The sequence below is a fragment of the Epinephelus lanceolatus genome, chromosome 8, assembly GCF_041903045.1.
Source record: "Epinephelus lanceolatus isolate andai-2023 chromosome 8, ASM4190304v1, whole genome shotgun sequence".
NCBI classification, from domain to species: Eukaryota; Metazoa; Chordata; class Actinopteri; order Perciformes; family Serranidae; genus Epinephelus; species Epinephelus lanceolatus.
In genome coordinates this window covers 2,578,734-2,592,553 of record NC_135741.1, presented here as the reverse complement: position 1 = coordinate 2,592,553, position 13,820 = coordinate 2,578,734, and the positions used below count along the sequence as shown (strand labels likewise).

At 42.9% G+C, this 13,820-nt stretch overlaps 1 protein-coding gene across 3 annotated transcripts in view; it reads left to right on the top strand.

The window, feature by feature from the left end:
* LOC117258534 (neural cell adhesion molecule L1.1-like) overlaps positions 1-13,820 on the top strand; it is a 69,397-nt gene that overhangs the window by 42,768 nt on the left and 12,809 nt on the right. For all 3 annotated transcript variants that reach the window (XR_013491913.1, XM_033629539.2, XM_033629537.2), the window contains 10 exons: positions 2,175-2,306; positions 4,052-4,195; positions 4,280-4,391; positions 8,055-8,215; positions 10,607-10,766; positions 10,975-11,102; positions 11,198-11,299; positions 12,253-12,459; positions 12,729-12,799; positions 12,883-13,108. Coding sequence is in view for 2 of the 3 variants with exons in the window: in XM_033629539.2 (XP_033485430.1) it covers positions 2,175-2,306; positions 4,052-4,195; positions 4,280-4,391; positions 8,055-8,215; positions 10,607-10,766; positions 10,975-11,102; positions 11,198-11,299; positions 12,253-12,459; positions 12,729-12,799; positions 12,883-13,108 (1,443 nt within the window). In the remaining variant the exon portion in view is untranslated. The remainder of the gene's footprint in view (positions 1-2,174; positions 2,307-4,051; positions 4,196-4,279; positions 4,392-8,054; positions 8,216-10,606; positions 10,767-10,974; positions 11,103-11,197; positions 11,300-12,252; positions 12,460-12,728; positions 12,800-12,882; positions 13,109-13,820) is intronic.

Sequence of the window (13,820 nt, the reverse complement as noted above, 5' to 3'; positions counted from 1 at the left end):
CTTTGAACACAGCACAATGACTTTTGACTGCTTTAAAAGTCTGTTGTCACAGGAAGCTGCAAAAGTGATGGGAAATATTTTCTTTATTTAAGTAACTATCATCGTTAAAGAAATTTAGCGTTGAATTTTTATTAACTGGAGGAAACCCAAGAGACTGTTTTTTTTTTTTTTTTTACAAATGATAAAAAAAATTGAGTCATGAGAAGAGGAGATGTCTTGGCTTTTTTCTTAAGTCAACCTGGTCTCACGCCGAAGTCGTCGAAAACCGCCGCTTGGGCAGTGACTTCCGGTGTTAGACAATGACCAAAAAAAGCTGTCCTTCCACGTCAGCATGATACGTAGCCAGTCGCTATTATCGCTCCATCAACTGATGGATCAGCTGATTGATGGAAGGGAGTCAGCTGACAGATCACATGATTCCTTTTATATGCAACCATTTGGCAGATCTCATTCAGGGCGCCTCTTTACAACCTGCCTCCGCCCCAGCTCCTCCTTTTCACGCTGTGTCTGACTTATCAACTGACCTATGGCTAAGCCACGCCCCCCTTCACTCACTCGGACAAACTATCAACATTCAGTGAGCGGCGCTATGGCAGGTGTCACAGTACACGGCATTTCACAGGAGGCAACTGATGATTTTTGGAGACATAACGATCAGATGTCATTGAGAAGTAACCAAAAGGGCCTAAACTACGCATTGGAGGGATATATTCATCATTTTATTGTTGAGAAGGTCGATGAAAAGCTTAAATTACAAGCCAAAATTTACAGGTCACAGTGTACGCTTGTGAACCGCATCTGGTTGCCGTCACCATCAAAGACAACAAGTTAAAGTGCCACTGAAGTTAAGGTTTTTGGCTCAGAATATGAGAAAAGGATAACGGCCTTTTTACCATCTTTACCAAGAGTGTCTCTCCGTTAGTTTGGTGCTACAGTATTTACACTGAATCATTCAGCATAACGTTTGCCAACCTTTGTTATCTCTGCCATTACAGATAAGTTAATGAAGCTAAGCTCCAGAAGTTAACGTTAGCTTAACTAGAGCCCTTTGGACAACAGCTAACAATGATGTACGATCACCAAAGTACAAAACTAGAACAAAATAGGCTAATGAACTCCCAGCAAACAAGGTGACATGATGAACAACGCAGCTAGGAGCTAACGTTAGGCTAACTTTAGCTAACGTTAGCTAGAGATGTTAAAGATAACTTTATATTTCTTTGCAGCAAAGTGACAATATGTTGCCTCAAACACAATGTTGACTTACCTTAGAACAGATGTAGACATCATTGTTAATCTTATTCACGTTGAGTTGATGTTGTGGTCTAACGTTACCACACAACTTTATCCAAAGGAGACACTTTTCTCGCTTGAGATGTGGTTTAAAGTGTAAAAAATACACCTGGTCGCCCAGCCTCTCAGGATACCTTGTGTCAGAGTTGCATGTACCCCATGCACACCGTTTGACCATTTTTAAACTTCAAATCTCAGAAAAAGCTCATAAAACCGAACAAACTCAGACAGAGAATGTCCGAGTGTATGGGAATGGCTATACGCACTGTGATTGGCTTTTGAGGGCGGGACTTTCTGTTTCTGTTTGTCATCTATGCTGCTGTGTTCTGTTGCCGTGAGGTCTTTGCTGCTGCTCTCCCTGCCGTAGGCGTTCCATGTAGGCGCATGGAAGGGCAGAGAGGCCCCAGAACGAGCCATGCTGCCAAATATAATACTGCAAATGGAAATGAAGTTTCCTTTAACAAAAGTAGTCCTGACTGAAATTGGTTTTTGTAGTTTTTCTTATCTGCTGTGAAGGTTCAAGGTCAGAGGGATGTCATACATTGTAAATCCCTCTGAGGCAAATTGTGATTTGTGATATTGGGCTTTATTTTAAAAAATGAGTTGAACTGTTCTGTCTTTATCTGTCTGTTCTTTTTTTTCTTCCCTTCTCTGTCTTTCTTGTTTAATCTGTGTTTCACAGTCTTCACTCCTCCTTCACCTCCTCCACTGTTGCTGCTCTGCATCAGTAAAAGATGTATTGCTGAGGACCGAATTACTTTCATGTTTGTTTAGACTCTTTATTTCCTGTCATCAGATTGATGAATAAGATTAGGGATTTTGTTTTTAGGTCTGTAGTAGCAGCAGCAGTAGGTTACAGCTGTTTGTGTTGTGTGTTGCAGCTGCTCCGTACTGGGTGAAGGAGCCTCAGAACCTGCTGTACTCTCCCGGGGAAACTGTGCGACTGGAGTGCCAGGCTGAAGGCATCCCGACCCCCGCCATCACCTGGAGCATCAACGGTCAGCCAGTCACAGGTACAGCTCATTCTAATGTTTGCTTGTGTCCAGCCAAAGGTTCGGTTTCCTTGTATTATTTTTAGTGGTTGATGAGCTTAATCATATAATAAAGTATCCTATGGTTTAAAACTCTGGCTTAAAAACTTTAAATAAAGAAAAATCTTAACAACCCATCAAGAACATTAATTAAATTTCTCAGCTTCTTTCTATATCCTTCAGTATCTGTTCCTGCAAATGACTTCAGCTGTTTGTCCAAACGTACTTCTGTCCTGAGCTGCTCTGCTCCGTCTGGCTCTGACGCTCAAATGAGTCGATGTTTTTTTAATCTTAATGTGGACTGATCAGCACTTTTTAACAGCGAACTTTTCTTCTGGTTCACTTAAAGTTCACCTGTCTCGTTGTATTAAACAAAGCTTGATGACCACAGAGAGGCTTCAGGGAAGAGCAGAGATCATTTCCTGGCTCCGGACGGTCCAACTTATTGTCCACTATAACAGAGAGCCTCTTAAGCTCCTGTGAATCAGGGAGGATACTTGTCTTGAGACGGATGCACCAAGATCCTCAACTGACTCCCAGAGACAGAAAGGGAGGAAGGAGAGAAAGGAAGAAAGAAAGAAAGAAAGAAAGAAATGAAAGACAGACAGAAGGAAGGTAGGACTGAAAGATAGAGGTCAAGGTAAACTTTATTTTCCCAAAGAGGGAAATTCAAGGTGTAGAAGTACACAGTCATAAGAATATGACAAATATACAAGATAAATGAGAAAGAAAGAAGGAAGGAAATTGAAGCAGGAAGGAAATAAAGGGAGAGAAAAAACAACAAACGGAAGAATAGAAGGGAGAAAGCAGAACAAATAAAAGAGTAAAGGTAGAAGAAAGAAAGAAAGAAAGAACAAAGATATGGAAGGTTGAAAAGATGCACAAGAGAAAGAGAGGAAGTAAGGGAGAGAAAATCAAAAGAAAGAAAAAAGGAAACAGAAAGAGGAAAGGACCAAGGAGGAAGAAATAAAAAGAACAAACCTGGGATAGGAATGGAGGAAGGAATGTAAGGTAGGAAGTAAGGAGGGAGAGAGAGAGAGAGAGAGAGAGAGAGAGAGAGAGAGAGAGAGAGAGGTAGGAGGAAGAAACAAACAAAGGGAGTGGGGTAGAAAAGAGGAAATTTCAAAAGGGAGGAAAAATTACTAAAAAAAATACTGAAGTTAAAGAAAGAAAGGAACAAATGAAAGGTAGAAAGAAGAGAGACAGAATGAAAGAGAAAGAAAGGAGTGACAGAAAGACAGAAAGGAAATCAAAGAGGGAAGGAAGGAAAGAATGAGGAAGTAAGAAGAGAGAATGGGAAAAAGAGAAAGTAAAGAAGAGACAAACAAATGAGGAAGTTAAAAGAAAGGAAAGAAAGAATGACAGAAGGAAGGAATTTAAACTAGGAAGGTACGAGGGAAGTAGTGGAAGGAAGGGAGAAAGGAAATTGAGGAGGATGGAAAGAAAGTAAAGGAGGGAGGAATGAACGAAGAAAGTGAGGTAGGTAGTAAGGAAAGGAAGGAGCAGACAAAGGAAGGGATGAGTGAGAGAGAAATGAGTTCAGCTTCTGTCACAGCTGCTGCGTCTCCTGTTGGACGGCGGCTCCTTGGTTCAACATGTCTTTGTGTTCAAGCTGGGAAAGTTTCTGTTTGACAAACTCACAGTGTGTCAGATTGTTCTTCATCCTCTTCTCTCTCACCGCTCTCCTCCTCCTCCTCCTCCTCCTCCTCCTCCTCCTGACCGTGCAGAGGTGGACGCTGATCCTCGTCGGAGCATAGCAGAGGGCGTGTTGATACTGAGGGATGTTGAGTTTGCTGACACCGCTGTGTATCAGTGTGAGGCCACCAACAAACACGGCGCCATCCTCCTCAACACCTACCTTTACGTCGTAGGTACGTTCACGCTGCCGCTCTCCTCTCAGCTCGTTGTAACATGTGACTGGTTAGTGATGTATTGCTGTCCTGTGTGTCCCTCAGAGCTCCCGCCTCAGATCCTGTCCTCTGACGGAGTGGTGTACAGAGTCACTGAGGGCGGAGACGTCATGCTGCACTGTGAATCCTTCGGCTCGCCACGACCTCACGTCACATGGTGAGACACACACACAACATTCAGACTCTGGTGTGTGAGTACTGAGCACTGACGCCCTGCTCACACGGCAGGTTGCAAAATGCAAGATGCACCGCACGCCAGGCAACCACGCTATCACCTCCTCACCGTAACCTTCCTGTGTGATCAGTCTACAGTTTGTGTATCCTGCAGTAATCAGTGTGTAGCTGCTGCCATGTTGAGGCAGAGTGCTGTCTGTAGCTCTGGTTGAGGGTGAGAGGCTGTCAGCAGATAAACAGAGATCTGTGTGGGTACATGAGACCCTAAAAAAGAGGCTGGATCATGGGGAGTACCACCAGTTGGTCCAGGAGCTTCTCCTCCATCATGGACGTTTACAGGCATATTTTGACTCGGGGGCAGGGGTGTGCCGTATCATCTCGTTCAACATAATACCATTCTAATTTTTCATTTGATATCAAAAATTCATATCTTGATACTCACTGTATTTTGGCTTGTTGACACTGACATCAAACTGTTACAGCATGGCTGAAAGAGAAATTATTAGCGACTCCTTGGTGTTTCCAAAAAGAGGAGGTGCTTCAGTAGTGTGGAATAAACTGTGGCATCCTGAATGTTTTACTTCTCTTACTGCTCAGAGGGAACTCATTCAGCGGCTCCTCTGGCAGCAGCACAGCGTCTCTCCCTCTCCAACACAGTCTCACTCCCAAGTCGTCGATATCTGGCACTTGGACAGTGACTTGCGGTGTCACATATCGACAAAAAAAGCCGTCCTTCCACATTGGCATGATACGCGGCCATTTACACGGTGAAATTCTGAGTGGGGTCGGTGGACTTTCACTTGGGTGAGCGGTGTTTGCATCATGTAAGATTGCAAAGCCAAACCCTGTTCTTTTTTCCTAAACCCAACCACGTGAATTTGTTATTGAAGGAAAATTTGCAGTGTTGCACCGACTTAGTGCTTTTATTCTGAAAGAGACTTTAAACGTTAAATTTCCTGTGAAAACAGAAGTGTATTTTGAAAACAGACAATGCATGTAACAGGCTGAAGTTGACATGGTGTCAGAACATCATCAACCAATGCGCCCAGGGTACCTTGCATTGCATATTTCAACGTGGACAGTCCATGACCAAACATCAGTATGTGACGAGGTCACAGTGAGAATGTGCTGCCTTCTCCTCTCTCGCTAGTGATGTCCAAATGAAGCTTCATGAACCAGCAGTTGTATTTGCTGAAGCCACTAGATGGCGCTGTTGGTGTAATGAAAAAGGCTCAAGGCATGGCAATACAGTTTGGTTTCAACGCTTTGTTGAACAAGGAGCGCCAGAGCGGACCCGAAAAATAAAGAAAATGGTTCAGGAAGGGTTATTTGGCCATTGCTAATTGAAACCAACCTGCTCTGGTATCCCTTGAGCCTTTTTCATTACACCAAGTGTGCCATCTAGTGGGTTCAGCAAATACAACTGCTGGTTCATGAAGCTTCATTTGGACATCACTATGTCTCGCTGTGCGCACACAGGAGTCGGTGTCGTCTCGTAATGTAAACCTACGTGATGCACACAGCTCGACAAAAAACACAGCTCGACAAAAAAGTCCTCCGAGGAGGAGCAAGAAGGAGTCTCAGATCTCTGGGGCTGTGGAGGAGGAGGAGGAGAAGCTGGTGGAGTTGAGGAGTGAACGGGAGTTGGTGAAACACCAGCCAGCTAATCAACAGACGCTGAGCTGAGGCGACAAAATCCAAAATGTAAAGTTTGTATGTGGATACAGTACGTCGTTTACCTTTGTGGATTATATTGATGCCGCATTGACAAGAACACTGTCGTCACGTGACCTCTCTTATCTTGTGTTTAGTGTTATTTGTTTTTGCAGACACAGAGGGAATTGTTAATATGTCATGTTTCTCAAAGGGAGTTTGGAGTAATATTTTCCACCAGGAGCAATCTCATAATGAATCTAGTTGTAGTCTTATAAAGTGATTTTGCATTTTGATCCCCGGTCTTTGCAAAATCTCATGGTGTGTGACTAAAAGCTCACATTGTCTTTAAACGTGAGAGGGTGTCAGACTTTAGTCTTTTTAAAGTCTTTTTAAAGTCGTCTTGTGTGTATTAAGCATAAACATACCAGTTTCTGGTCTACAGCCCAGAGGCCAGCTGCACAAAACATTTTAAGTTAAGATTTTCTCTCAAGTCCTAGTTAAGGTTTCCCCAGAATAATGTTCACTTAAAGGGTTAGTGCACCCAAAAATGAAAATTCAGCCATTATTTACTCACCCATATGCAGTATTTATGGTTTTGTCCTTGTCTTGGTCTTATACTTAAGGAACCCCTGCCTCTGACTCTTATCTTAACTGCAATATGACTGAGTTTATGGTGACAAATAAAAAAAAAAACCTAACACACCCTCAGTAGAGTGTTCAGCGACCAGGAGAACCCGATGGTTACACTTTTGATTTTACACTTTGTATTCAACTGAATTAGTTTTCATTGTAATTTCTCCTGTTTTCTGGTATTTGGGATCAGATTTACTTTGTACTTTCTATGATTGTATTCCTCCCCTGACCTGTATGGTTTCCTTGTCCTCTTTTCTTCTGCCATTTTTTCCACTGACTTACTATGAGCAACTTTGTGAGACAATAACAGGCACTTAAACTCAAGTCCAAACACACACAATCTTCATTGAAACTTTTACTGCTGTAAAATCTCTTTCAACACAATAAGTGAGTTAACGTTTTTCCTTAACAATAGAAACCCTTGAAGGGATTCTGTGCAACTGAGTAAGTCCCTCAGCTAAGGAGAAATTAAGCCTTAAGGCTTCATACTTAGGGTGATTTGTGCAACTGGTTCCAGGTATTTACTTTTAACACAGCGGCGTCCTCTGGTGGCTGCGTGAAAGAATTGCACTCAGTAGCACGAGACTGCTGGATCCATGTTTGATGTTTTTATGATTTAAGTGTTTCTACACTTCTGTGACTTGACTGATGACTTTCAGCTGGTTTGCTTTTTCATTTTGGAGCCAAATTCCTCAGATATCAGAGGACAAATCCCTTCTGTATGACACTGAAGTCACATCCTGTGTAATATTTTCTGGGAATCGAGAGGGAGTTTAATGACACGGAAAGGAGGTTATGTAAAAGTGATGTGTTTTAAGGCAGATTCTGATATCTCCTAGACTAAATCTAAAAAAAAGACTGTTTATAAGGCAAAAAGAAATGAAATGACAGGAAATTAGATTTCTTTAATATACTTAGATACAGAGAGGGTTAAAATGACCAAAACATAAAAAGATAAAATGTGATTAAAGCATTAAATCAGAAAATAAAAAGTTACATAATGTTTGTGTGAGGGCTTTCTCTGCAGAAACAGGCCACAGGATTTGCATCATGCATCATGCACAGTCTGCTTTCTCTCCAGGTGAGAGGTTGTTTTACAGACCACAGACATTAGAAACAAACAGATGGATACTGCTTCTCTTTCCTGTCTGGCTCGTCGTGTATTGATCGTCTTCATCCATCCACTGATGAGGCAGGAAACACACTAGCATTGATCGAGGGATTCACTGCTGTTGCAGTTGTATTAATATCTGGGTGTTTGATGTTGGAGTAAAAGACTCAGGAGGGACGAAGCTGCAGCGACACCTCTCATTAATGTATGTACGGATCAATATGTGTGTGTGTGTGTTGTCTGTAGGGAGGGTGGGGACAAGCTCCCCCTGCTGTCGGACCCTCGTGTCTCCCTGCTGACCAACGGGACCATCGAGCTGTCGGGGGCCAGTCACGATGACACCGGAGAGTACACCTGCTCCATCAAACACTCCAACATCTCCATCTCTGCTCACCTGGAAGTCTTCAGTGAGTCTGATATCATATGTACTGTACATACAAGTCATTTTTTTACAAGTCCAAGTTAAGTCTCAAGTCTCTAATGGTTGTAATGAGTGTTCCATCACCTGCTGCCGTCCTGTCGGCTTACAACACTGCATGAAGTACCAGCAATGAATCCTTCAAAGTTTAAAACTGTATAAAATAGCAATAAAACGTGTCACTTGTTTTTCAATAATGCTTAGAGCAGTGGTTCCCAAACGGTGCGTTCACAGGTCCGGTCTGAATGGACCGCAAGTGACTCGCAAATGTCTCAAGTTTGTAAAAAACACACTTTACTTCAAAGTACCGTGAATTACCAGCACAAGCTTTTGTTGCTACGTTACAGCAGCAAACTAGCTCGACAACATGACAGAACGCAAGTATGACGCTGAATATTAAACTGTGTGGACCTTGAACTAATGACCGAGGAGAAATTTGGACCCCGTGGCTGGACCAGTAGGGAACCAGTGGGTTAGAGTGCAACTGTATTTTATAACTACACTGGGTCTCCAGCTAATCTTACTGTATAATCTACTGTAAAATAACATATCACTCTCGTCATAAAATCAAGCTGTCTGCAGCAGAAAGATGCAAATACTTTTGAAATTGGTGCTTAAAGGTCAGAGACAACAGAGATAAAGGGCTGTGGCATTCACTTTGTCTCAAGTGGTAGAAAGTGGACCCTACAACACAGAGCTGATAACGTACCTACCAGCACTCAGGCCCAAGGGAAAGAGCATGAACATCTGAGGGAGGCTCTAAAAACTTGTGGTTATCCCAGTTGGACCTTTGTGAAAACAGCAGCCCGTTCCAGAAAGAACAAGGTGGATAATGAAGAAAAGACCGTCACTGACACACCATTGGAGCACTAACGAACCAGTGACATCATTGGCCTTGTGAAGACCTCCTCAGAGGTTAAATACCTGGGTTGTTTCCACACCAGTTTGTCAGACTAGTTCCAGCCTAGTCCGACAAGCATGAACTGATGAAGCCTCTTGGATAAGAGGTGAAACATCTTCTAAGACAAAACTAAGTCCAGTTGCGTTCAGTTCAATCGCCTTGAGATAACTATGACCTGGATAAATGAGAATATCCACAGGCAAGTGGTAGAAAACCTACAACTACCAGAATGCACTGCACCGGACCGGACCAATAGATGCCCCCACTGGTGGGTGACACAATGCAAACTCGTCTGTATGACACAATGGCAGCCGGAGTCTTGTTTTTTATCTGATCAGCTCTGATTTGTTTTACTGTTTGATCTCAGTTTTTTCAGCCTCTGTTTTCACTGTGCAGGAAACAGTATGGCGCCCACTTCCTGTTTACAAGCTCTCATGCTGCGTTGGTTTTGTACTCGGAGGTCAGAAGTGGGAATGACGTCACCTCCGAGTTGACAGTTTTTGCATTCTAGTTGACGACAGTGGACAAGTCGGAAAAAAACATGGACGCCCGCAAGAAAGCCTCTGTTGCCCTTTTATAGACAGCTTCAAACCATCATGCACTCCAACTGATGAACGCCGCAGATGAGGCTGACCTGATGTGAAACAAATAAGATAAAATTGCTATAAACAGTACTTTAGCAAGAGTGTTGACTCATGTGACCAGCAACCATCTTGAATTCCTTAGTCGGGGTCGATGCGGTTGCTCCGAGTTTCCGAGTTGGAAATCTGATCTCAGGGTGTGTTTGAGTTTAAACTTCTGACTGGGAACTGGGAATTTCTGACCTCCGACTACAAAACGAACGCACCATCACTTCTACAGCTACACACGGCACTAAAATGTGTTTCTGAAAACCTTTCAGGCGAGAAATAGGCAGCACAGTGATATGATATTGGTTCATGAATAAAACAAAATAAAATAAATAAAGAATGACTGTTAACAAGTTCCAAACCGTGAGACAAAGTCAGTCTCAAGTCTTTTGAGAGCAACTCTCAAGTCTCAAGTCACTGTGTGTATGATTCGAGTCCAAACCACAGACTCAAGTCCCCATCTCAGGTTTATAATAAAGTACAGATCAGCTCTGACAGGGCAACTAAAGCAACCTGCAGACTGCACAGACGGCTTTTAATAATGACAAGATGAACAGTGGATCACCGATTTCTAAGTTCTTAATGTCATTAGAAGTACTGATATGCTTTTGTTATATAAGTTTACTCAGACGTTCTAAAGAAGTTTCTAAAATTTAGAGTTTTGGCAAGAATCATTTTTCTGAGGGTAGCAAAGCTGCAGAGACATCATTTTTACTCACTGGTCACTGAAATCAATAAAATTATTTTAGGATTTAGAATTAATGAGTCAGTTCACAAAAGTACAGTCTAAACAAACATGGCGCCTCACGTGCACACCGTGACCAGTCCTCTATCTTCCTGTTCCCGTCAGATCGAACACAGATACTGACGGAGCCGCAGCACTTGCGCACGCTCAGAGGAACCAACGCTCTGCTGGACTGTGACTTCTACAAAGACCCTCAGCTGCTGCAGTACCGGATCATCTGGAGCAAAGACGGACTGGAGCTGCAGGAATCGTCACCAGATGACAAGTAAACACACACACTGAGATGTTTCAGGCCACAGCAAAACTAAAGCATGTTAGTATGAGGTCATATCATGTGGAAGAGATGAATCTGTCCGTCTGATCCAGAGGTCAACTGGCGCCAAAATGCCACAATAAAATCATCCTCAGTTTTATATTAAAATGATGGGAATGTGTATGTGTGTGTGTGTGTGTGTGTGTGTGTGTGTGTGTAGGTACACTATCTTTGAGAATGGCACCTTGAAAGTGACAAACGTCCACCCAGAGGACAACGGGGTGTATTCCTGCGAGGTCAAAACTGACCTGGACCGTGTGAAGGCCAGTGGCTCCATCACTGTCGTAGGTACGTCATTGTTTGTGTGTGTGTGTGTGTGTGTCTGTGTGTCTGTGTGTCTGTGTGACAGTTTTCACACTAACAGTTTTGTTTCTGACCCTCAGCGCGGCCGGATCCTCCCAAAGATCTGTTTCTGTCTGATATCGAGGACCACAGCCTCACTCTCAGCTGGATCCCAGGACACTCACACAACAGCCCCATCATAGGTACTGAACACACACACACACACACACACACACACACACACACACACACACACAACTTTAGCTGCAGTTTGACAATTCCATTCTGTGAGCTAACAGTGACGTTTTAAGTGAAAATAGAAAATCGATTCGAATCGATTTCACTGAGCAAAACAGAAAGAGGAGAGTGCTTTTGTTTTCCCCAATGGTTATTGGTATCTATCCTCAGATACCAAAGATCACCTGTTTTCACATCTCCATCACAGACTAAATTGGGTTCATAATAATCTTTACATTAATACAGATAGAGTATTAGTTTTAATGCACTGATTCAGCATCCTACGTATGTAGCCAGGCTATGTAGGCTCAATATGATGTTACAGAAATGTCACTGACCAACAATCTGTTGTTCTTTGAGAGGCAGACGTCCCAGTTAGGGACTGTTCTTTATTTATCAGAGGAGGGGCGTGGCTAGAGTGTGACTTTGTTTTATTTTGACCCTCCCTGAGTGACTGGAGGAAAACCCATGACCCTCCCTCCTCCATAAATGAGTTATTAGATATTTAAAACTTACCCTTTGATGTTTGAAAGTTAAAAGTTGAAGGTGAAATCCTGGAGCTGAAAAAAGTTTATTTAGTTTATTTTTGGCCAAACTGCAAATGAGACGTACATTTTAAAAAAAATCCAAAGATAATTTCTGTTTTTACAGTTTATGGCTGATAAATGGGGATTTTTTGTGATTTTTGGAAAGCATGTTTGCTTGAAAAATTACAACCATTTAAAGTCTTATGTCCCTCCCCTAAGCCAAAATAAAAATCATAAGTCCCCCTCCAATGCTTAAAAAGTTATTTGACATGCTGCCCCTTGACAGACGATTTTGCTTTTGGGTCTCTGAATGGCTGGGTTACCTGCACAAAGGTCCCGGTCCCGACATTTTGCAGGAAGTAGTATTAACATTGTCTGTCTTCTTCTCTCAGAGTTCATCGTGGAGGCCCGGGAGGAGCAGCACTCCGAGGAGGGGCAGTGGAAGTGGGAGGAGTGGAAGAAAGTGTCCGGGGAGTTCAACCACTTGGAGCTGACCCTCCACCCCTACTGCACCTACCGCTTCAGGGTCATCGCCATCAACGAGATCGGCAACAGCGACCCTAGCAAGCCCTCAGAGCACCGCAGCACGCCGCCAGCTGGTAAGTGACGCCAGACGCCGTCTGTAAAGTTTGGATTCTATTTCCATGAAAGCTGCGTGATCAGAGGTCTGATGGCCACATTTATCTCAAACCAGGTAATTGTCAAAGGAATAATTCGGCATTTTAGGAAATCGTAACTATTCTCACATATAAGAGGGGTGTCAGTCTTGTCATCTAACTCTCAGGAAGAGAGCAACATATATTTATCAGATGAACTCTTTAATGGTGTGTTTTCAACGTATCGTCCTCTCTCTGTCTCCTTCCTCCAGTCCCTGACAAAAACCCCACTGGTGTGCGCAGTGAGTCCATAGACCCAAAGACTCTGATCATTACCTGGGATGTGAGTACTTCAGTCTGTCTACATCTGTGAGTGAGAGGCTCCTGATACGTGCATTTACGTTATATTGCTGTTTGTCTTTGCAGGAGATGGACAAGCGTTTGCATAACGGCCAGGGCTTCCAGTACAAGGTGTATTGGCGGCAGGCTGGGGGGGCGGATGTCCGCTGGAACACCGCCGACGTACAGTCTCCGCCATTCATGGTAAACAACACAGGAACGTACACGCCGTTTGAGATCAAAGTCCAGGCTGTCAACTCACTTGGAGCAGGACCGCCACCGCGGCCTGAGATCGGACACTCTGGAGAGGACGGTACGCCACCTTTGAACACTCTGATCATTTATCGCTGTGATGGGAGGATGTTCTACACTACTGAGCCCACGAGCACTCAGTTACAGTGTGACCTGAAATTAAATCATCAACAACGTTTCATTTAAAAAGCACTTACACAAAATCAAACATCGCTCCTTTCACAATCATTCACGTTAAACAAGTTTCACAGGCTGTCTGAGAGCACAGAATATCAGGAAACACACGGTCAGATATGGCTCACTCAAACCTCAAAAATATAATCTAATAACACTAACAAGAGCAACGCGCCTCACTCAGAGCTTCATCAAGCTCATGAAAGTGAGCTTAAATATGCACAAACACTTTTTGTAGTAATGAGAATGAGAGTGGAATATGTGAGGCTCCAAAACAGGCAATCAACATAGGTACAAAGTCATTAAAAATGGTGTGCAACATGGATCCCATCTGAGACGCTGTGTAAAATGTAAATAAAACCAGAATGCAATGATTTGCAAATCATTGTTGACCCATATACAAAATGAATTGACAGTATATACTATTAACAGTTAAATAAAGTAGAACAAATTAAATATTGTTTCACAGTAAAATATGAAAAAATTACGAACAAAAAATTGAAAAAAATTAAGGAAAAAACGTCCCTAGAAACAAAAAACAAAACACTAAAACAGTGGTTGAATACATCGTTAGTGCTAATATCGTAGGCAACTGGACT